Source organism: Hemitrygon akajei, chromosome 7 (assembly GCF_048418815.1).
Source record: "Hemitrygon akajei chromosome 7, sHemAka1.3, whole genome shotgun sequence".
NCBI classification, from domain to species: Eukaryota; Metazoa; Chordata; class Chondrichthyes; order Myliobatiformes; family Dasyatidae; genus Hemitrygon; species Hemitrygon akajei.
Window position 1 is genome coordinate 182,280,847 of NC_133130.1, and position 21,628 is coordinate 182,302,474.

The following is a 21,628-nucleotide window of genomic DNA, read 5'->3' on the forward strand; positions in this document are numbered from 1 at the left end:
TTAAGGGAGGAAGGCAAAAGAAAGGAAATTATAGGCCAGTTAGCCTAATCTCAGTGGCTGGGAAAGTGTCATTAACGATGAGGTTTCAGGGTATTTGGAGACTAATGATAAAATAAGTCAAAGTCAGCACGGTTTCTGTGAAGAGAAATCTTGCCTGACAAATCTGTTAGTTCTTCGAGGAAGTCTCATTTACTTAGATTTTCAGAAGGCATTTGATAAGGTGCCACACATGAGGCTGCTTATTAAGATAAAATCCTTTGGTGTTACAGGAAAGCACTGGCATGGATAGAGGAATGGCTGACAAGCAGGAGGCAGTGAGTGGGAATAAAAAGGGCTCTTTCTTGTTGGCTGCTGGTGACTAGTGGTGCTCCTCTGGGGTCAGTATTGAGACCACTGCTTTTCACATTGTTTGTCAATGATTTAGATAATGGAATTGATGGCTTTGTGGCAAAGTTTGTGAATGATACGAAGATAGATGGAGGTAGGTAGTGCTGAGGAAGCAATGTGATTGCAGCAGGACTTAGACAAATTGGAAGAATGGGCTAAAAAGTGACAGGTGGAATACAGTTTTGGGAAATATATGATAATGCATTTTGGTAAAGGGAACAATAGTGCGGACTATTATCTAAATGGGGAGAAGATTCAAACATCAGAGGTGCAGAGGGACTTAGGAGTCCTCGTGCAAGACTCCCAGAAGGTTAATTTACAGGTTGAGTCTGTGGTAAAGAAGGCAAATGTAATGTTGTCATTTATTTCGAGGCAAACAGAATATAAAAGCAAGGAGATAATATTGAGGCTTTATAAGACACTAGTCAGGCTGCACTTGGGAGTATTGTCAACAGTTTTGGGTCCAATATCTCTGAAAGGATTTGTTGTCATTGGAGAGTCCAGAGCAGGTTCACGAATTATTCTGGGAATGAAGGGGTTAACATAAGGAGCATTTGGCTGCTTTGGAAATTTAGAAGAATGCGGGAGTATCTTATTGAAACCTACTGAATGTTGAAAGGACTAGATAGGGTGGATGTGGAGAGGATGATTCCTGTGGTGGGAGTATCCAGAATAAGAGGGCACAGCCTCAAAATTGAGGGGTGAGCTTTTGGAACAGAGGTAAGGAAGAATTCTTTTAGCCAGAGAGTAGTGGATCTGTGGAATGTTGTGCCACAGACTGCGGTGAAGGACACGTCTATAGGTATATCTAAGGCGGAAGTTGATCGTTTCCTAATCAGTCAGGGCATCAAAGGATATGACGAGAAGGCAGGTTACGGAGTTCAGTGGAATCCAGGATCAGCCATGATGGAATGGCGAAGCAGATTCAATGGGCTGAATGGCCTAATTCTGCTCCTATGGCTTACAGTTATCTATGGTGTCATGGTAGAATAGCAGTTGGAGTAACACTATTACTGTGCTAGTGACCTGGGTTCAATTCCGCTGCTGTCCATAAGGAGTTTGTAGTTTTCACCATGACTGCGTGGGCTTCCTCCTGGTGCTCTGGTTTCCGTCCACATTCCAAAGATGTACGGGTTAGTAGGTTAATTGGTCACATGGGTGTAATTGGGTGGCGTGGCCTTCCAGTGCCTGTTACCGTGCTGTATCTCTAACAAGTAAACCTCCTCTGGGACAACCTCTCGTAACAGGGGCAAATCTAGGGAGAACTCTTTGAGAAGGAGGCAATAACGACAACATAGAAGAGAGAGCAAAGGAGATAAAGGATCAAGACCGAGCGATTCTTTGAGACGTTTTGAAAAAGATCTGTTCCTTGTTGAATCCTGTTTAATTCCATTCTCATAACACATGAGGATGTTTTGCAAGTCCTGAAGGAATAAACAAATAGAAAACTGAGTCCCAATTTAAAAAATAAGACCCAAAACAGTACAGACAATAAAAATTAATTATAATTTTTTCTTGTGCAAAATTGTAATAATCTCTTCATAAATTACTAGTAAATCTGTAATAAACTTAGATAAAGAAAAATAACCAAACTTTTTGTCAACATCCTATACATGCAAGTCCGGTCAAGTAACAGAAGTGGAATGAATTATCCCTTTTGCTTGTTATGGCTACTGACAAGAGCAAAGATGAGGTAACAATAGATTCATAGATATTATTTTAAAATCACAGCTTCATTTTCCCTGATTGGATCTTGCTGAAGAGCTCTTCGTCCAATGGAACGTATTTTTGTAGTCTTTGATCCAGGAGGTAAAGTCTGTCCTTAATAACTCTTGGGTCAAAACCCTCCTTTCTCATCTCCGTTTTCTGGAACTTGTACGTCCCTACGAATGCGAAAATAAAGAAAAGGGTCAGTGTCAAAAATAGTGGTTGATAAGTGTTTGCTGCGGCTCAGTGGGGGCAGCCCCATCACCTCTGAGTCAGAGCGTGGTGAATTTGTGGAATTTATTACCACAGGCAGCTGTGGAGGCCAGGTCATGAAGTGTACTGAAGGCAGAGCTTGATGGGTTCTCGATTGGACATGGCATCAAAGGTTCAAAGGTTACGGGGAGAAAGCCGGGGATTGGGGCTCGGGGGGGGGGGGGGGGGGAGATTAAAAAAAGGATCAGCCATGATTGACTGGCAGAGCAGACTCGATGGGCCAAATGGCCTAATTCTGCTCCTATGTCTTATGTCACGACATACAACCTTGGGATTCCTTTCCTGCAGGCATACTTAGTAAATCTATAGAATAGTAACTGTAAACAAGATCTGTAAACTAAACACCAGGAGCTATGCAAATGCAGATAATGAATAAACAGCAATAAATAACAAGCATGAAATAACAGTAGAACTGAGTCCTCAGATGAGTGTAGTTACCCCCTTTTGTTCAAGAGCTTGATGGTTGAGGGGTAGTAACTGTTCTTGAACCTGGTGGTACGAGTCCTGAGGCTCTTGTACATTCTACCCGATGGCAGCAGTGATGATATTTGATGATGGATCCTGCTTTTCTACAGCAACATTTCATGTAGATGTGCTCAATGGTTGGGAGGGCGTTTACCCATGATGTACTGGGCCGAATCCACTAACTTTTGCAGGAATTTCCCCTCCGAGGCATTGGTGTTTCCATAGCAAGCCGTAATGCAGCCAGTCACCACACATCCACAAACATTTGCCAAGGTTTCTGATGACATGCCGAATCTCCGCAGACTTCTGAGGAAGTAGAGGCACTTTCGTACTTTCTTCACAATTATATTTATATGTTGGGTCCAGGACTGGTCTTCTGAGATAGTGCCACCCAGGAATGTAAAGTTACTGATCCTTACTGGGTCAGGGAGCCCTGGTTTCTCTCTCCTGAAGTCAACAATTAGTTCCTTGGTCTTATTGATATTGAGTGAGAGGTTATTACACCACTCAGCCAAATTTTCAATCTCCCTCCTGTACACTGATTCATCACCATCTTTGATATAGCCCACAACAGTGGCGTCATCAGGAAACTTGTCTTTGGTGTTGGAGCTGTAGTTAGCCGCAGACTCATATGTAAAGTGAGTAGAGCAGGGGCTAAGCACACATCCCTGCAGTGCTCCTGTGCTGATGGAGGTTGTGGAGGAGATGCTACACCAATCTGAACTGAATGGGGTCTACAAGTGAGGAAATCCAGGATCCAATTGCACAATGGGGTATTGAGGCCGAGGTCCTGGAGTTCACTGATTAATTTTGAGAGGATGATGGTGTTAAATGCCGAGCTGTAATTGATAAAGACAATCCTGATGTATGCATCTTTGCTGTCCATATGTTCCAGGGTTGTGCAGAGAGCCAACGAGATAGCATCTGCTGTAGACCTGTTGCTTTGGTAGGAAAATTGGAGCAGATCCAAGACACCACTCAGACAGGAGCTGATATGCTTCAACAGCAGCCTCTCAAAACACTTCACCACTGTGGATGTAAGTGCCGTGGAGCGATAATCATTGAATCAGGTTACCATGCTCTTCTTGGGCACCGATATGATTGAAGCCTGCTTTAAGCAGGTGGGTAACACACTCCCGGAGCACTTCAGTATTTGGCCAGGTACTCCATCTGGACTGGATGATTTCCTTGCTCTTGAAGGCAGCCCGTATGTCATCTTCAGATACTGAGACCAAAGGATTATCAGGAGACATGGGGGTGCGCGATGGTTCCTCCCTGTTCTGGTGATCAAAGTGAGTCTAGAAAGCATTGATTCATCTGGAAGCGAAGCTCTGCTGCCCCTTATGTCGCAAGATTTAACTTTGTAGGAGGATATGGCATTCAAAACCTGCCACAGCTCAACCCCCACTCTGCAGTCACAATCATGGTTTCACACTTGCTGACCTTCAGAGGAGGTGTTAAGCTCAGCCCCCATCTCCTCTTCTGCTCGGCTGGACACAAAAAAAATCCCTTTTCAGGGATGGGGAAGGATTTTTGTGTCAGTGGTGCACTGGCCAACATCAACGAAGGAAGTTATTTGCCTTCCATCTCATTAAACACAAGGTAAACGCTACGGCTTCTTCGCAGGAGGAGCGCTCTTCCAAAATATTCCCAAATTTCCGGCTGAGTTCAGACCACCACGTACCTGTCTTGCTCACTACTGGCAGCAACCTCAGGAACACAGGCCGTGCGTATGGTGGCAAAGCCACCTCAAGATCAGTGTAGAACTTCTCCAAGTCTACCCAGCCACTGGAGTCTGCTATGGCCGCCATCCCAGCTCTGCCTTCTGCACCTAATCAGAGGGGTAGAGAAGAAAAGAGAAGAAAGCTAAAACCACAGCAACATCTGAGCATCCCAGTGTGGTCAAGTTATCTGTAGTTGGTGCGATTCCACTCCTGTATATCTCGCAACTAAAGATCAAAAGGTCAATCGAGGGGAAGGGAATAATCAGTAGTTAAACTATCCACTCACTTCACCCTTCTGTTTCTTCAACTATATGCTCAATGGCCACTGGGTGTATGATTGTGATTTTCTGCTGCTGTTAGCCCATCCACTACAAGATTTGGCATGTTGTGCGCTCAGAGATGCTCTTCTGCACACGTGGGTATCTGAGTTACTGTCGCCTTCCTGTCATCTTGAACCAGTCTGGCCATTCTCCTCTGTTCTCTCTCAGTTTTCCACCTGCAGAACTGCTGCCCAGTGTTTTTTTTGGACCGTTCTCTATAAACGCTAGGGACTGTTGTGTGTGAAAAATCGCAGGAGGTCTGAGGTTTCTGGGATACTCAAACCATCCGTCTGTCATCCCACAGTCAAAGCCACTTAGATCAAATTTCCTCCCCATTCTGAACCAGCTGTTCATACAACCATCCGCTACCTGCTTCCACGGCCTCATGTGACCATGAATGGGGGGCGGAGGGGAGGGGTGCTACACCTTGTCCAAGGGTGATCTGCAGGCCAGCAGAAAAGCGCCTTACACCCCCTTTGGTAGAGACACATCTCCACCCTGCCACCCCAGCATAGACTATCATGTCATTTAATTCAGAGCTGTTTGAGGTGCCTCATTCCTAAATTGTCAGTCTTATTGCCTTTAATATAGGAAGTCAAAGGAGGGGGAGCTAAAGTCAAGAGGGCACATGTTTAAGATCAGAGAGACATCAAGGGGCAGTTTCTTCAAGCAACGGCTGGGGCTAATTTTAGAATGAGCTGCCAGAAACAGTGGCTGTGGTGGGCACTACAGCAATATTCAAAAGCCATCTAGATAAGCAAATGGATGTGAGAGGGTTAGAGAACTATGGGGCAAATGCAGTAGAGGGGGCTAGCTTGCTGGGCATAGAGTCAGCATGAATGAGTTGGGCTGAACGACCTGTTTCTGTGCTACGCGAATCCTATTCAGGCAGAATGACCAAGAGCTTCACTGTGGGACTTCACGGTTATTCTGTCTGTTGTACTGCAAAAGATGTTTTTGTTCTCATCGGGTTCCTTCTCATACCTTTGCATAAATTAAACTAATCATGCTTTTCTTGTTTAATGTGTCCCTGATGTTGTGACGCTGCTGCGAATGAGCTTCTCATTGCACCTGTTCAGATGACGATAGACTCGTCTCTGAGCTGAGGACAGCAAGCTCCGCCTCTCACACTCGGAACAGACTGGGAACGCGGTCTGTGCTGTTATAGCTGCAGATACACACAAGCGACTTGCACAACTCATCCATTGTAGTGTTATTCTGCCACAAAAGCAGTTGCTCAGATTCCTTGAACCCACGGTCATCCCATCATCCTTCAGCCACCTACCCAGCACATTCTTCAACAATGCCCTAGTCTTCATGCAGAGCGCTACCTACCCCTGGCAGTTTTCCTATTGCACAAGACTTCTCATTTTGTTCATGATTAATGTCATCACCACATTCCGAGCCACCCATCAAAAGAAACGATGACAGCTTGTGTAATTTGTCCAATCCATAAAATGGAGAGCAAAGCAAGGGGGGGGGAAATGCACAAAGTGCTGGAAGGACTCGGCAGGTCAGGCAGCATCCATGCGGAGGATTGCACAGTCAACATTTCAGACTGAAACCCTTCATCAGGACTGGAAATGAAGAGTCTGGAATAAGGGTGGGGGGGTGGGGGACGAGGGAGGAGTACAAGCTGACAGGTGATCGGTGAGGCCAGGTGAGGGGGATGATGGGGAAAGGAAGGATGAAGTATGAAGCTGGGAATGGATAGGTGGACAAAAGGCAGACAGAGGAATCTCATAGGAGAGGACAGTGCACACCAGATGAAGGTGATGGGTAGGTGAGAAGGGGTAAGAGGGAGCCAGAATGTGGAATGAATAGAGAGGGGGAGGAGGAGACATTGATGTTCATGCCATCAGGTTGGAAGCCTCCCAGACAGGTTGGAGGAGCAACACCTCATATTCCAAGTCTAGATTCATCGCAGTAGAGAAGGCCATGGACAAACATGTTGGAATGGGAATGGGAAGTTGAATTGAACTGGGCTGCCACCAGGAAATCCAGCCTTTTGCAGTGGACAGAGCAGAGGTATTCGATGAAGCTGTCCCACAATCTACTCTGATTCTCACCACGATTAGATGAAGCCACGCCAGGAGCAATGGATACAGCAGATGATGCTGATAGGCTCACAGGTGATATGTTGCCTCAGCTGGAAGGACTGTTTGGGGCCCTGTATGGTGGTGAGAGTGGTGTTGTAGGGGCAGATATAGCACTTGTCCCGCCTGCGGAGGGGGCATTGGGGAGAGGTGGAAAAGCACCCTCTTCTTCCTTATCAGATTCAAATCGTGGTCCACCTACTTAAAGAGATTGTGAAGCTGTTTAGAATAACTTTTTGCACGGAATGCAACAGCAAGTCTGTCTAAGCAGCACTCTGCAGATCCATGCATGGCCTCTTCTCTCCAACCAGCTCCCATCCCCTCGATCTTCCATTGTCTCTGGCTGTGTTTCTGAACGTTGACCAAGAGTGGATGCACAGAGCAAACTCGCTCCATCTGCAACTCAAGACACCAGGGCCACTGTTAGTGTCGGCACAGACCGGAGTTGACCCCGGAGGCATCCCGGTGTGTGTAAACCAATCCGGTTGTTGGGACCACATGGGTTTTTTAAATGAGTATGGACCACCACCATCAGCTCTGCTCTCAGAGGTTTTTAGTGAATCTAATAGCTCCATCTTGATCTTCTCTCTCCTATTTGTAACAAGAATAGGCAATGTCATGCAAGCTCCAGCTGTCCCACATCATCTCACCAAGCACACGGTCTAAATACCCTTTCAGTGTCATTTGCAAAAGGCCTCACCAGAAACCTATGGGTACCGCCAAGCAGGGAAACCACCATGGAGGCTGTCCACTTAGAACAGAGATAAGGAGGAATTTCTTTAGCTGCAGGGTGGTGAATTTGTTGGCACAGGCGGCTTTGGAGGCCATGTCAGCGGGCATATTTAAGGCAGACGTTGATAGATTGTTGATTTGTTAGAGCATGAAGGGGTACGGGGAGAAGGCAGGAGATTGGTTGCTGAGGGGGAAATGGATCAGACATGATGAAATGGCGGGGCAGACTCTATGGGTCAAATGCCCCTAATCCTGCTCCTATATTTTATGATCTTGTGGTAAACCTGACAGTGAGGGGGCTTTCCATCTGAAACCTGGAACAGTGTATTCCAGCTGAATTAAGAACTTTAAAAAAAAAAGAACCATTCTTATGAGACCAACCCAGGTCCACTGCTGATGGTCACTTACCTGGTACCTCCACTCCATAGACAACAACATCGGCCATGCTGAGATAGCGACTGAGAATTCCCTCAACCTCTGTGGTCGACACATTCTCCCCTTTCCAACGGAAAGTGTCCCCAGTGCGGTCCCGGAAATACATGTAGCCGTAGTCATCCATCACCAGGACGTCACCTGCTCACAGCAGGGGATAGATGAGAACATTGCTCCGAGCTACATTCATACGAAATTCCTCTCAATGGTTATAGATTTAGAAATACACAGGCAAGTATGGTGGTGGAAACAGGGTCAGTTGTGGTTTTCCAAAGCAAAGGGGATAATACTTGCAAAAAATTGAAAGGGAAGGGTGCATGGATTGCTTTTTGCAAGAGTTGGGTGCAGATCAGAGGAGACTGTACCACTCTGGCAGTTCACAATGGGGGGGCCATGGGTACAAGCTGAAAAGCACACAGCAAATATTATTCTGTGGTAGACCAGCAGATTGTTCTAATGCGCTAAGTAAAGCATTAACTGATTCCCTGTGGGATCCAAGTCTTTCACAAACAAGGAATACAAAAAAAAACATGAAAAAAAGCACAGTAAAGTCCATGGCCAAGCAGAGGAGAGTCTGGAATCAAAGATCCTCTCAGTTAAAAAAAAACAACAACATTGGCTTTGTTGTACTAATCAGTTCAAGCTTGTTGAAATTACTTGTTCAGATATTAGTGTGGCGATGGATGGAAAATGTGCCTGGTGTTCGATCTTCTCCTGTACGTGACCCCTGTGTTACAAGGTAGTCCAGTTGTAGATAGATTGGCCTACAAATGCTGGCCAGGCGTCCACCACCACAACTTGAGGACCCACTCTGACAGCAGTCTCTACAATCCAGGAGGAAGCCATTCCGCGCTTCAGTCATTTAAAACCGAGGTGCCAGAGGAAGTGGTTGAGGCAGGTACAATTACGGAATTTAAAAGACATTTGGGGAGTTATGTGGATAGGAAAGTTTTAGAGGGACATGGGTCAAATGGGTGTAGCATGGACAGACATCTCGGTCAACATGGGTGAGGTGGGCCAGATGGCCTGTTTTTCTGCTGTATGACGCTATGCCCCCACTGGTGAGTTACAGGTTAACCCATTAACTAAATGTGCTTAATCTTCATCTCATTCAGTATCCACTACAAAGGTTAACTGAAAAAGATTTAGAATAAAGGGCAAGAGATATGGACATTTCCATCTGAGGTTAGTAATGGAAGAAGAAAGCATCAACATTAGACTGAATAGGTAGATGAAGGCATATGGGAACAAGGCAGTTACTTTGGTTGCAACTACAATCCTAAATGGAGGTAAGAAACAACAGAGACAAGATGGGCTGAATGGCCTGTTTCCATGTTTATATGATGAGTCAGAACATTTTGATGAGGTCAGTACCTTGGAGTACTTGTTGTAGTTGCAGGATGTGATCAGTAACCTCCCAGATCTTGGACCTGCAGCCCATGAGAGAGGACACAGCAGAATCTTGCTCACAAATTTGGGATTTACACACAACATACAAATTTCTGGTTTAAAAAGACATGCAGTTGGCATGCAAATTCAGACTGAAACAAATGAAAATGGAATATTTTCCATTCTCTCTGCACAGCCAACAACCAGATCCTCATCACCCGCACATTTTTTTTCAATAGGACAGTCTGTTAGACAGCAGTGAAATAGAGCAGGCTGCAGGCCCAAGCCCTTGTCCCTACTGATAGAGATTCCAGCTCTGGTTCATTGGGTGATCCTCTCCAGAGTAACGAGGTCATGGAATTGCTTAAATCCGTAAGTTTTAATATAGCCATGGTGATATCCCACTCCTGAGGAAGTGTAGTACTGTCAAAAGCGCCACCTTCTGGTGGAGCTGTTTAATTGAGGCCTAGTCTGCACCTCAGGCAGATTTATTAAAAGATTCCAAAAGCAATTGATTGCTCTAAAGCAGAGGGCCACAACCTAGTATCCTGACAATATTTATCTTCATACCATGCAAACAGACCATCTGGACATTGCTGTTTGTGAGATGTGGCTAACATTTTCTACAATACAATGGTGACTTTACTCTAAAGATTGTTATTGCTATAAAGCAATAAAATCTCTGGAAGCCAAGAAGCAGTGTGCTGGAAATGGAAGACTACCATTTCTTTGTTTTATGAACCATTTGAGATTCTGTGAACTTATCAGTCTAGCTTTCTTCAGTGTGCTACAGATCTTGAACTGGATTTAGGCTTGGCTTGATTTAGTCCCTGAAAATGAAAAAGGAAATGTTTTTTTTTAAAAAACACTTTCCTTTTTCTGAGTGCCGCATTTTGTTTGTTTGATTGGCATGCCTCTGGTGATGAGTAAATGTTGACAGAACAGCGAAGTACCAAATGGCAACTTGCTGTATGTCATCTTTCGCTGCCGTGCTGACGAGCTGTTCCTGGAGATCCAAAGTCATCCTGTTCCAACCACTCCTTACCAGAGAGATAGGCCATGTCTCCTTTCTTGAACACATCACGGGCAATCTTTTTGGACGTCGCCGAATCATTTACATATCCATCAAACCTCCGCAGGGGGTCACTCTGCACAATACGGCCTACCAGCTGGCCTGGCTCACCTGGGCAAGAGAAAACAGACAATACGTAACAGCTAAATCCCTGCAGTGTTTAAAATGCAAGAGGGAAAAATGGTGTGCATGCACACACAATTCTGTGGCTTCCCCGAGAGTCCCTGGACAATGAGTTGGAAACTGATCTCTAACTTTTATTCTACTTGCTGACAGCTAATGACATTTGGGGGTAACTTTCCTTTTTAAATGCAAAGAGGATTGAATATTTTGACTTGGGTTGTTGCTAGGTTACCAGAGGTCATGAGGATACCTGGTTGACAGGGGATGCAGACACCATTGGAATCTCGAATCAGCTCCATTGTATCCTCGTCTACTTTAACCAGACGGATTGGGTAGATGAATGGCAGAATGCGGCTATTAAATCCACAGGCACCAGTCTGTGAGGGAAAATCAAATGAATTAACATTAGACCGCAGCCCGAGATTGCAAGAGTTCCCAAATATACACTTAATTCTAACAAGCTCACTAAGCTCCAGCAGCACACCAAAGCTACCAATCTTTAGCCAGAGGGTGGTGAAAGTGTGGAATTCAGAGCCACAGATAGTTGTGGGGGCCAAGTCTTTGGGTATATTAAAAGCAGAGGTTGATAGGTTCTTGATTAGTAAGGGTGTAAAAGATTGTGAGGAGCATGCAGGAGAATGGGGTTGAGAGGGATAATAAATCAGCCATGATGGAATGGCAGAGCAGACTCGATGGGCTGAATGGCCTAATTCTGCTCTTACGTCTTATAAATTTCAGACAATTTACTCTACTGCACACAAATCAAAGGACCAACTTTCCCAGTGATCTGCGATTACAAAGAATTATCTTGTGCTGTTTAACAACTGTTTCAGATGGCATCAGCATTAGAAACATTCACACTGTTGTATAGCGCCTGATCGCTTTGCTGCAATATCCTATCCCCTGCAAGTCACTAGAAAACTAGACCAGAGTTGGCCAGGGTTGCGTGCTTGAAGTATGCAACAGGATTCATTTGCTTGGTGCAATGAAGCGTTCCAGGCACCTGCTCAAGAGATTAATCAACAGCGTAAATAACACCTTCGATGCCGTGTGAACATCGCAGATTAACACTGGCTAGATGCAGACAGGTCTGCTCAGGTGACCATGTGCTTTATCAAAACATAGATTTAAACCGAGTGGAAAGTGGAGAGGTTTGAGGGGGAAACTAAAAGTCTGTGTTGTCGAGAGTACAGCTGCCATTACAGAGAAAACAATGGTTAACACACAAGAGACTGAAGTTGGAGAAACACAAGAATTCTCAAAGGGATCTGATACTGGAAAAACCTTAACAATTGCAACACATTAGTGAAGGTCCACTTGGAAAGCTGTGGGAAGTTCAGTGACATTGGAATTTCTTTATGCAGAACTGCAACAGTGAGAAACATGTAGCACAAACAAGATGCTGAAGGAGCTCAGCTCAGCACACAAGCGCAATCACAAAGAAAGCACGGCAGCGCTTCTACTTCCTAGGCCTGAGGACATTCAGCACGGCATCTACATCTTCGGCACACTTCTATAGGTGTGTCATGGAGAGCATATTGATTGGTTGCATCACAACCTGGTATGGAAACACCAATGCTCTTGAACAGAAAATGCTACAAAAAGTAATGGATACGGACCAGTCCATTTTGGGTAAAGCCCTCTCCACCACAGAGCACATCTACACAAAGTGTTGTCGCAGGAAATCAGCATCCATCATCAGGGACCCTGACCACCCAGGTCATGCTCTCTTCTTGTTGCTGCCATCAGGAAGATAAAGGAGCCTCAGGATTCACACCAATAGTTTCAGGAACAGTTATTACCCCTCAACCATCAGGTTCTTGAACCAAAGGGGATAACTTCACTCAACTTCAGTTGAACTGTTCCCACAATCTATGGACTCACTTTCAAGAACTCTTCATCTTATGCTCTTGATATTTATTTATTTATTTATTCCCCCCCTCTTTTGTATCTGCAGTTTGGCGTCTCTTGCACAACGGCTGTATGTCTGGTTGGTTTGATCTTTCATCGATTCTAATATGCTTATTGGATTTGCTCTGTATGACTGCAAGAGAATAAATCTGACAGGTGTATATGGTGACGTATGTACTCGGATAATAAATTTACTTTGAACTTTGAAATCAGGCAGTGTCTATGGAGAGGAATAAACGGCTGATATTTCGGGCTGAGACCCTTCATCAGGACTTGTACAGAAGTGGGAAGACGTCAGAATAAGAAGGTGGAGGGAGGGGAAGGAGTATAAGTTACAAGGTGAAGGGGTGGGGGAAATGAAGTGAGAGGGTCTGAGGAGTCTGACAGGAGAGGAGAGTGGATCATGTGAGGAGGAGCAGAGTGAGATGATGAGCAGGTAAGGGAAAGAGAATACAATGAGGAATGGAAAAAAAGAGGTGAGGGGGAGAAATTACCATAAGTTAGAGAAATCAATGTCATTAGAGAAAGATGTCATTGGAAAAGATTAAAGGCTTAACATTTAAGACAAAAGACATGGAATAAGCTCTCACAAACAGTAAAATAATAACCAAATGGTACTGGTTGAGGAGTGAAATGATACATAGAGAGATTAGAAACTCTGGCACTATTTCCTCTGGCAAGAGCGCAGTGGATGTGTGAATTAGTAAGCAGGAGAAAGACTGCTTGTTCTTGTTGGAAAGTCAGTGGCAACGGAGGAATCATTGGTTTAAATCATCAGGGAAAAGGGAGAGCGAGGAGGAACAGTTTTCTGTTCAAGAGCCCAAAAGGCTTTGTCACAGTTAATGCAAAGTTTGAAGGAAATTTGAGGCAAGGAAACAATACAGAACCGGGCTGAGATAAATGAAATCGGTTTTGAATATATCAAAGAATAACAAACATGAGAAAATCTGCAGATGCTGAAAATCCAAAGCAACACACACAAAATGCTGGAGAAACTGGTGAAGGGTCTCGACCTGAAACATTGACACTTGACTCTTTTCCATAAATGCTGCCTGGCTTGCTGAGTTCCTCTAGCATTTCGTATACGTTGCTATGTCAACAAATACAGCGGATTTAGACAAGACGGTCTTTTCCTGTGCTGCAAAACCCTCTGGAAGGATGGTGGGGTGGAGCAAGGAATCGGGACATTGCAGTCTGATCAAGTGATTCAGCTGTGTTTGCGTTCTCACACGTACAAAGTGGACACTTGTTCTGCAACCACTAATGCAGCCGGCGTAGTGCCAATTGCCTGCCGTACCTTGCTGTCAAAGTTCCCCAGGCTGCAGTTGCACTCTGTGGCTCCGTAGAACTCGGCGATCTGCGGGATCTGGAAGCGGGAAGTGAAGTCCTCCCAGATGGACGGCCGCAAGCCGTTTCCCAGGGCCATGCGGACGCAGTGCTCCTTCTCCACACTGCGCTGGGGCTGGCTCAGGAGATAGCGGCAAATCTCCCCGATATACTGGACAATCTACGGAAGAAAGCGTGCAGCACATCCTCAGGATTTGGGTAAAACTGAAAGAGTCAGGAATTGGAAAAAAAATATACACTACTGAAGTTTTTAAAAAAGTTATACAGAAGCAACCAATTTCAGAACTATGTTGGCAGGAATTGATGTACAGTACCAAGAGCCAACGTGTTTTATGATTCAGGGAATATGAAAAATCACAAGTGGGATTCACATGGCTGACAGACATAACAGAATTTTGTACTAGTTTATACATGTTTATAGGCAAAGGGCATCTAGGAGGGTCAATATCCACAGGGGATTCTCCAAAATGAAGTTGGTACTTAGAAGAGAGTCTCTAAGAATCTGCTATTCTCCCTCACCCACAGAGAATTCCTGCGAGTCAGTTTTTGAAGCCAGTTCTCCAGATTAGACAGAAAGATTACAGAAACGAACTAGGCTTGCATTCTCCGGGATTTCGATGGCACTTGCTGCTTCTGAGGTCACTTGCAAACGAGAAGGTAACAGGTTCAAAACAAATTGATTCCTCGACTGACTCACCGTGCACCTGTACTTGATGCAGTCATCCCAGAAGCGAGAGGCAGAGAATTTTCTCCTGATAACAACAGTCAGTCCATGTAAAAGGCATTGCCCTATTCCCACAATATTCCCTTGGGGAAGAGGAAAAAGAAACATTTGGATTAATGATATGCACGCCAACTGCTGTAGAGTTTAGTGAGAGTGATCAACATGTGTGCTTGGATAGAATTCTGGGAAGGTAGTCTGGGGTACTAACGTACTAAATGGACGCAGAGGTAAAGACCAGCTGGTGCATTAAGGTAGCTCATGCTCGTAATGGTTGAAGCATCGCGACGGGCACTTTACCCTTCCCGTACCCCCAGCTCCTCGCTCCCTCCAACTTCCCCAATGCTTTCCCCAATCCTCTGTAGCTCCAATCTGACCCATTCTCTCGGTGCCAATCTTCCCACAGCCAGCTGGAATATAAGCAAACTTGTCTGCTTGACGGGATGATTTCAGGCTGTCATTACTGGGTGGCACAATTAGTAAAACAATTACCTCACACTCCAGCAAACCGGGTTCGATCCTGACCTCTAGTGCTACATGATGTAATAAGCTGGCATTGAGCTGTAGTCTCCGTTGAGGGCACGCCTCTGACAAACAGTAGTTGTGTTTGCATTTTTTTTTAAGGTTTATAGTAGACAAAAAGTGGAGTTTGGGGCCAGGTTAGGGTTTAGGGATGAATCAGAGGTCAGGCCAAAGTCTAAGCCTTTGATCTGCACTTGAAGGCCAGCAACATGGGATTCCTGTGGTCAGATGTCGGTCTGGCAGATCAGTGTGGACAAGTGTTGGTGCCCACTCCCACCAGGTCAGTGAGTGGTCAATGGATTATGCAGCTGGAGTTCCACATGGGCAGGAGGAGCAAGGTCCAATGGGTTTGTGTATCAGTGATACCCGAGTTCGAGGCCGAGTGTTTGGTGACCACAAGGTCCTGGGCTCGACATCAAGGATTGAGTCCTGAAAGTCGACTGGAAGCCCGGAGGTCAAGGCCAACGGCCAGAGCCCAAGCCTGCGAATCTCTGCACGTCTGCTGGGGAAGTCAAAAGCCCAAAGCCTGCAAATGTGGGTCTGCTGGAAGCTGGAGGCTGAAGTAGGCCTGTCCTGGGTTTGGAGGACTGCGTATGTGCGTGGGAGGGAGGGAAGGAGGGAGGAATGGGGCCTGTTTTGCTGTTGTGGTTTTATTGCTAGTTATGTTCTGTGTGGTTCTGGTGAGCATTGTGGGCATGCTATGTTGGCATCGAAATGTGAAGTGACACTTGCTCCCATCACACACTTGGGTTGGTAGTTAACCAAAATGATGCATTTCACTGTGTGTTTCCATGTACATGCAGTAAATAAATATGAATCCTGAAATCTGCACATTCTTCCTGTGAGAGCCTTGGCTTCTGGATGTTCTGTCTCCTCCCACATCCTCAAGGTGTTCAAAGTTCAAAGTAAATTTATTATCCAAGTACATACACGTCACCATATACAACCCTGAGTTTCATTTTCTTGCGGGCATACTCAGTAAATCCTTAATAGAATAATAATCATAAATGTATCAATGAAAGACACATCAACTTGGACGTTCAACCAGTGTGCAAAAGACAAACTGCAAACACAAAAAGAAATAATGATGCTAATTGATTTTAAATTGTCCCCAACGTATGGAAGAGGCAGGATCTGGGGTTGAATGGAATGGAGTTAGAATTGGATTAGTTTAAGTGGGTGTTTAAGAGGGATGCCCATTTAAAACAGATGTGGAGAGATTTCTTTAGCCAGAGGGTGGTGAATTTGTGGAATTTGTTACTGCAAGCAGTAGTGGAGGCCGGGTGTTGGATATATTTAAGGCAGAGATAGATAAGTTCTTGATTGGACTTGGCATCAAAGTTTACGGGGAGAAGGCTAGGGAGTGGGACCGAGGAGGGGGGAGAAAAAAAGGATCAGCCATGTTCGAATGGCAGAGCAGACTCGATGGGCCAAGTTGACCCACTCTGCTGCTACGTCTTATGGTCTAAATGGTTGAAGCAGACTCAATGAACTGAGAGGAGTTTCTGTGCTACACAATTCTTTGACTCTTACTCAAATAGTCTTTTCAGAAGAGCACATGAAACAGGGGCAAGATTGGGTTGCAAACCTCCTCGAGTCTCCTCAACCATTCAATTAACATCTTAGCTGCTATGACCTTGGCCTCAACCTTTTCACACTCTTCAAAAACTCTACTCCCCAGAAGTTCTGATATCCACTGGACCAAAAATACTTCACAACTTGGTATCTAGAGTTCTCAGAGCAGAAATCTCCAACAATTTACAATTTACAGGGGGGAAAAAATCTCATCTCAATCTCACTAATCCTTTAACCTGAGATGCCATTTCTATTCCCTCCTGAGGTAAACACTTGCAACATTTAGCCAGAGATCTTTCACCGAGATCACTAATCATTCATTTAAATTCCTGAATAGATGGAGCCTATTCACATGGAGCAACAATTCCCACAAATCAACTCTCTCATCACAGGAATTAATCTGGTCAACATTTTGCACTGCCTCCAAGTACATCCTTCCTTGAGGTAAGGAGACCTGTCTGCAGTACTCTGAGTGTGTCCGACCAGATTTAGCAACACACACACACAAAACACTGGAGGAACTCAGCAGGCCAGGCAGAGTAAACAGTCGACGTTTCAATTTGTCTTGTGCAAGGTCACCGACTGAACTCCATTTAGTTATACAACACCACATAAAGAATACTGTTTCTCTCTTCTTCCCATTTCAATATCCTTTTAGTACTTAAATTACTTCCTGTCTAGCTACTCATTTAACCTGTCCATAACACTTTTTCATGCAAACAACACATTTCACTGCATGTTTCGATGTACAAATGTCAAATAAAACTAAACTCCCCGTCTAGTCTCTTTAATTTTCCGCAGACAAGTGTTCTCCTGGCAATTTACTTTCCTCACCAGCTTTCATATTCAATATACATGGAAACATTTCACCCAGTCCAAGACATTAAGCAGATTGTAAATATCCAAAGTGTCATCCTGATACTTGAGGCATCTCACACGTTACAGCTTGCTAACTTGAACATGACCAGTTTATTCCTGGTGTACAGTTTCATCTGTTAATCAACCCTCCATCCACATTATCCTCAACCCCACAAAAACATCTCTTGTGCAGTAACGCATCAAATTCATTTTGGAAACTAACACACTGAACAATCCCCAATAGTTCCTTTATATCCTGTCAGTGACATCTCCAATAATTCTAATACACTTGCTAATGCTAATCCTCTTTCATAGAGCAATGTTAATTCTAACCTAAAACACGTTTTCTGTTTTCATCCCTTAACGGATTTTTACCATTTCCAAAGAACTGACATTAGACTCTAGCATTTCAGAAAGCAATAAACCTCGAGTGAAGCTTATTGCATTGGCCCTGTGACACATGTTATTGTTAGCTGTGTCCTGGAGAACAATTTAATATTATGAGAGACTCTAGGGTAGTCCAGGAGAGCACGCGATTTTTGGTCATGTTGGCTTTTCTCAGTAGTGGCACAGAACAATAAAAGACAGGAAATTCAGTCCTTTAATCTGAGAGTATTCAGTGGAATAACACAAGGACATTATGTGATAGTTCAGTTAACTCAACTAGAAATTCCTCTTGGAAAATATCTAATTGCACGGGACACAACCATCCAGACAAATTGCTAACTAATCAGGACAACTGTCACCATTGCTTCATTGTCATTGTGATGACCATCCTGGAATTCCAATTCTACCATCACCACATGGACTATTGCCAACTGCTCAAGCAGTGTGTGGTGACAGTGCAACTAAATACTGACCTTCCAAATCTCCTGAACGATTTTACTTGTTTGTTTACTGAGTTGAAGAGAGCCCTTTCCGGCCTTTGAGTCACTCTACCCAGCACTCTCCTGGCTTAATCTGAGCCTAATCACAGGACAATTCACAATGACCAATTAACCTAACACCCTGTATGTCTTTGGATTGTAGCAGGAAACCGGAGCACCCGGAGGAAACCCATGCGGTCGTGGAGAGAACGTACAAACTCCTTATAGGCTGCATTGCGAATTGAACCCCGGTCACCTGTACTGCAAAGTATGTGCTAACCACTATGCTACTGTGAGTTTGTATGTTCTCCCCACAACCACATGGGTTTCCTTCCGTTTCCTCCCACAGTCAAAAATGTACCAGTTGGCAGGTTAATTGGGCATTATAAATTGTCTCGTGGTTAGGTCAGAATCAGGTTTATTATCATCAGCATGTGATGTGAAATTCATTAACTTAGCAGCAGCAGTTCAATGCAATACATAATTTAGCAGGAGAAAAATAATAATAAATAAACAAGTAAATCAATGACATATATTGAATAGATTTTTTTAAAATGTGCAAAATCAGAAATACTGTATATTAAAAAAGTGAGGTAGTGTCCAAAGCTTCAATATCCATTTAGGAATCAGATGGCAGAGGGGAAGAAGCTGTTCCTGAATCGCTGAGTGTGTGTCTTCAGGCTTCTGTATCTCCTACCTGATGGTAACAGTGAGAAAAGGGCATGCTCTGTGTGCTGGAGGTCTTTAATAATGGACGCTGCCTTTCTGAGACATCGCTCCTGAAAGATATACTGGGTACTTTGTACCCAAGATGGAGCTGACTAAATTTACAACCCTCTGCAGCTTCTTTCGGTCCTGTGCAGTAGCCCCTCCATGCCAGACAGTGATGCAGCCTGTCAGAATGCTCTCCACAGTACAACTATAGGTTCGGTTTAAATCGGGGATTGCTGCTTGAAGAACCAGGAGGACCTATTGCACACTGCATCTCAATAAATAATCAAAAGTGAAAGACCTTCTGGAGAAATGGGGGAGAAACCTCAAAGAATAAGACAAAAGGGAAATAAAAACATTCACTGAACAAATCAATCCAAGTATCACGATGTATTTACTTGCAAAAGTTTTTAAACGGAGAAAGTGATGTCTGTCCTCAACATGAAGGTAGCATAGAAGAGAAAGTGACAGTGGGACCCCTGTGGTTAGAAAATGGTGAATGGCTCAGCATCTACATTATGCCATTTGCTGCTTCCCTTCCCACCCAGCCAGCCCACAACTCCCAGTCAGATTACCTGCAGAGTGATAGAGAGGCAAACAGTCATAGACAATGTCATCAGTGCGCATCCGATAACCGTAGTAGACCAAAGCTGCCATCCGGTAATATCTGGGAAAAGAAAGGTTTCCACACATCACTCAACTTCTCCAAAGCAAGAGCTTTCAGAATTATTCCTGGTGCGCCGGATTGGTCACGATAACCAGGTCAAGCCAGGCCAGGGAGATGGAATGACCAAGAGCCCGTGAGATGAAGCGTCAGCTTTGGCAGCGTGTTAAGGGAGAAAACCTGAGCCCATCATCTACGCCAAGCCTTCGTTCCAAGACTGAGACAGCGTTGTTCAAATGTTCATTTATCATCAAGATATACAACTCTGAAATTCTTCTCCAGATAACCACGAAACCAAGTAAAGAATGGCAGCGTGACTATCGTCCCCCAAATCCCCCCTCGCCTGCACAACAAATGAAAACAATAACAGAACAGGTACATCAACCCACAAATCCCCCTCCTCACACACTAAAAAAAGAAAAATGAAAAATTGTGGAAGGTTGTTGTGCAGAAATTGGCTGCTTTATGGAAACGTGTTTGGCATCAGGCTCCATAAACTTAAAAAAAAGGCAAATGGTGTTGTGGGAGTGGCAACCTCAGTTTTGTGCAGTGGTTCCCTGGGAATTACATCACTTGCCAGCTGTTTCCACAGCTGGAAAGGAAAAAAGGACACAACTTCTCCCCTCCCAGCACCTCAATATTCCTGAGGCTATGGAGCCTGTTGTGCCTATGAAGCCTCTGCTTTATACTTTGAGCATCCCTGCACAATATGTGGCAGCCCACGAGCTTGCCTCTCATTTAAAGCACCAATACATCCACCTCAGCAGCTTAAAGGCTAATCGTATCTACTTCCATAACACGAGCCCTGTTTAATCCTCCCTGCTTGTTTGCTTTCTCTGGAGCTTCAGGCTTCAGAGGCTAAAGGGCAGCCTGACAGAAAGACAGAGATAGGGTAGGCAGTCTGAGCCCTTTCCCCCAGGGTGGATGTGTCAAATATCCGACGACTCATCTTTAAGGTGGGTGCAGGGGGATAGTTGGTGGAATTTAAAGGAGACTTGTGAGGCAAGTTCTATTTTATTTATACAGAGCATGCGAGCAGACTACCAGGGAGGCGGTTGAGGCAGATATAACAGTAATGTTTCAAAGATATTAAGGCACACCAACAGACTAGGGAATGGAGGGATGTGGACCACATGCAAGCAGATGGGTTCAGTTTAATTTGGCATCATGGTCAGTGAGGACACTATGCGCTGAATGGCCAATTTCTGTGTTATACTGTTCTATACTTCTTCTACTCCCTCCCTTTTCACCAATTCCAAATACCATGCAAACAAGTATATGGTAGAAATCCCCAATCCCATTAACAAACCCTGGGCAACTTCAGTTCATAATATGCAATGTATTAAAGAAAACAGTGCTCCTTCACCATCAGTTCTGCCCTTTACTCTGTTCATAAACAACGTCACACTTAAAGCTTAAACAAGCTTCAGACACTTATAAATCACCGAGACCCACCACCATACCATTGCTTTGCTCCATCCTTGCCCAAGCTCGTCTGCTGATGAAAACCTCTCTCGCGCCTTTGTCATTTGCCAACGGCATTCAGCAGAACTTCCCTCATTTGCTTTGAAAATCTAGGATCTTCCAAAACTCTGCTGCACCTGTCCCGACTCTCATTCCCATTCACTCGTCACACATGTACTTGCCTACAACACTCAACCAACACCCCGATTTCTAAATTTTGCACACATTCTTTTACAAATCCCTCCTTAGCCCCATTCCTTCCGACTGAA

The 21,628-nt window shown here is 44.6% G+C and overlaps 1 protein-coding gene across 1 annotated transcript in view; it reads right to left on the reverse strand.

Moving 5' to 3' along the window:
• Nucleotides 1-1,752: 1,752 nt before the first annotated feature.
• Nucleotides 1,753-21,628, reverse strand: part of slc27a4 (solute carrier family 27 member 4) — a 62,474-nt gene continuing 42,598 nt past the window's right edge. The window contains exons 6-13 of the mRNA XM_073052811.1: nucleotides 19,807-19,898; nucleotides 14,676-14,785; nucleotides 13,929-14,138; nucleotides 10,971-11,097; nucleotides 10,571-10,708; nucleotides 8,113-8,277; nucleotides 4,517-4,663; nucleotides 1,753-2,270 (exon numbers count right to left, since the gene is read on the reverse strand). Coding sequence (XP_072908912.1) covers nucleotides 2,113-2,270; nucleotides 4,517-4,663; nucleotides 8,113-8,277; nucleotides 10,571-10,708; nucleotides 10,971-11,097; nucleotides 13,929-14,138; nucleotides 14,676-14,785; nucleotides 19,807-19,898 — 1,147 coding nt within the window. The 3' untranslated portion in view covers nucleotides 1,753-2,112. The remainder of the gene's footprint in view (nucleotides 2,271-4,516; nucleotides 4,664-8,112; nucleotides 8,278-10,570; nucleotides 10,709-10,970; nucleotides 11,098-13,928; nucleotides 14,139-14,675; nucleotides 14,786-19,806; nucleotides 19,899-21,628) is intronic.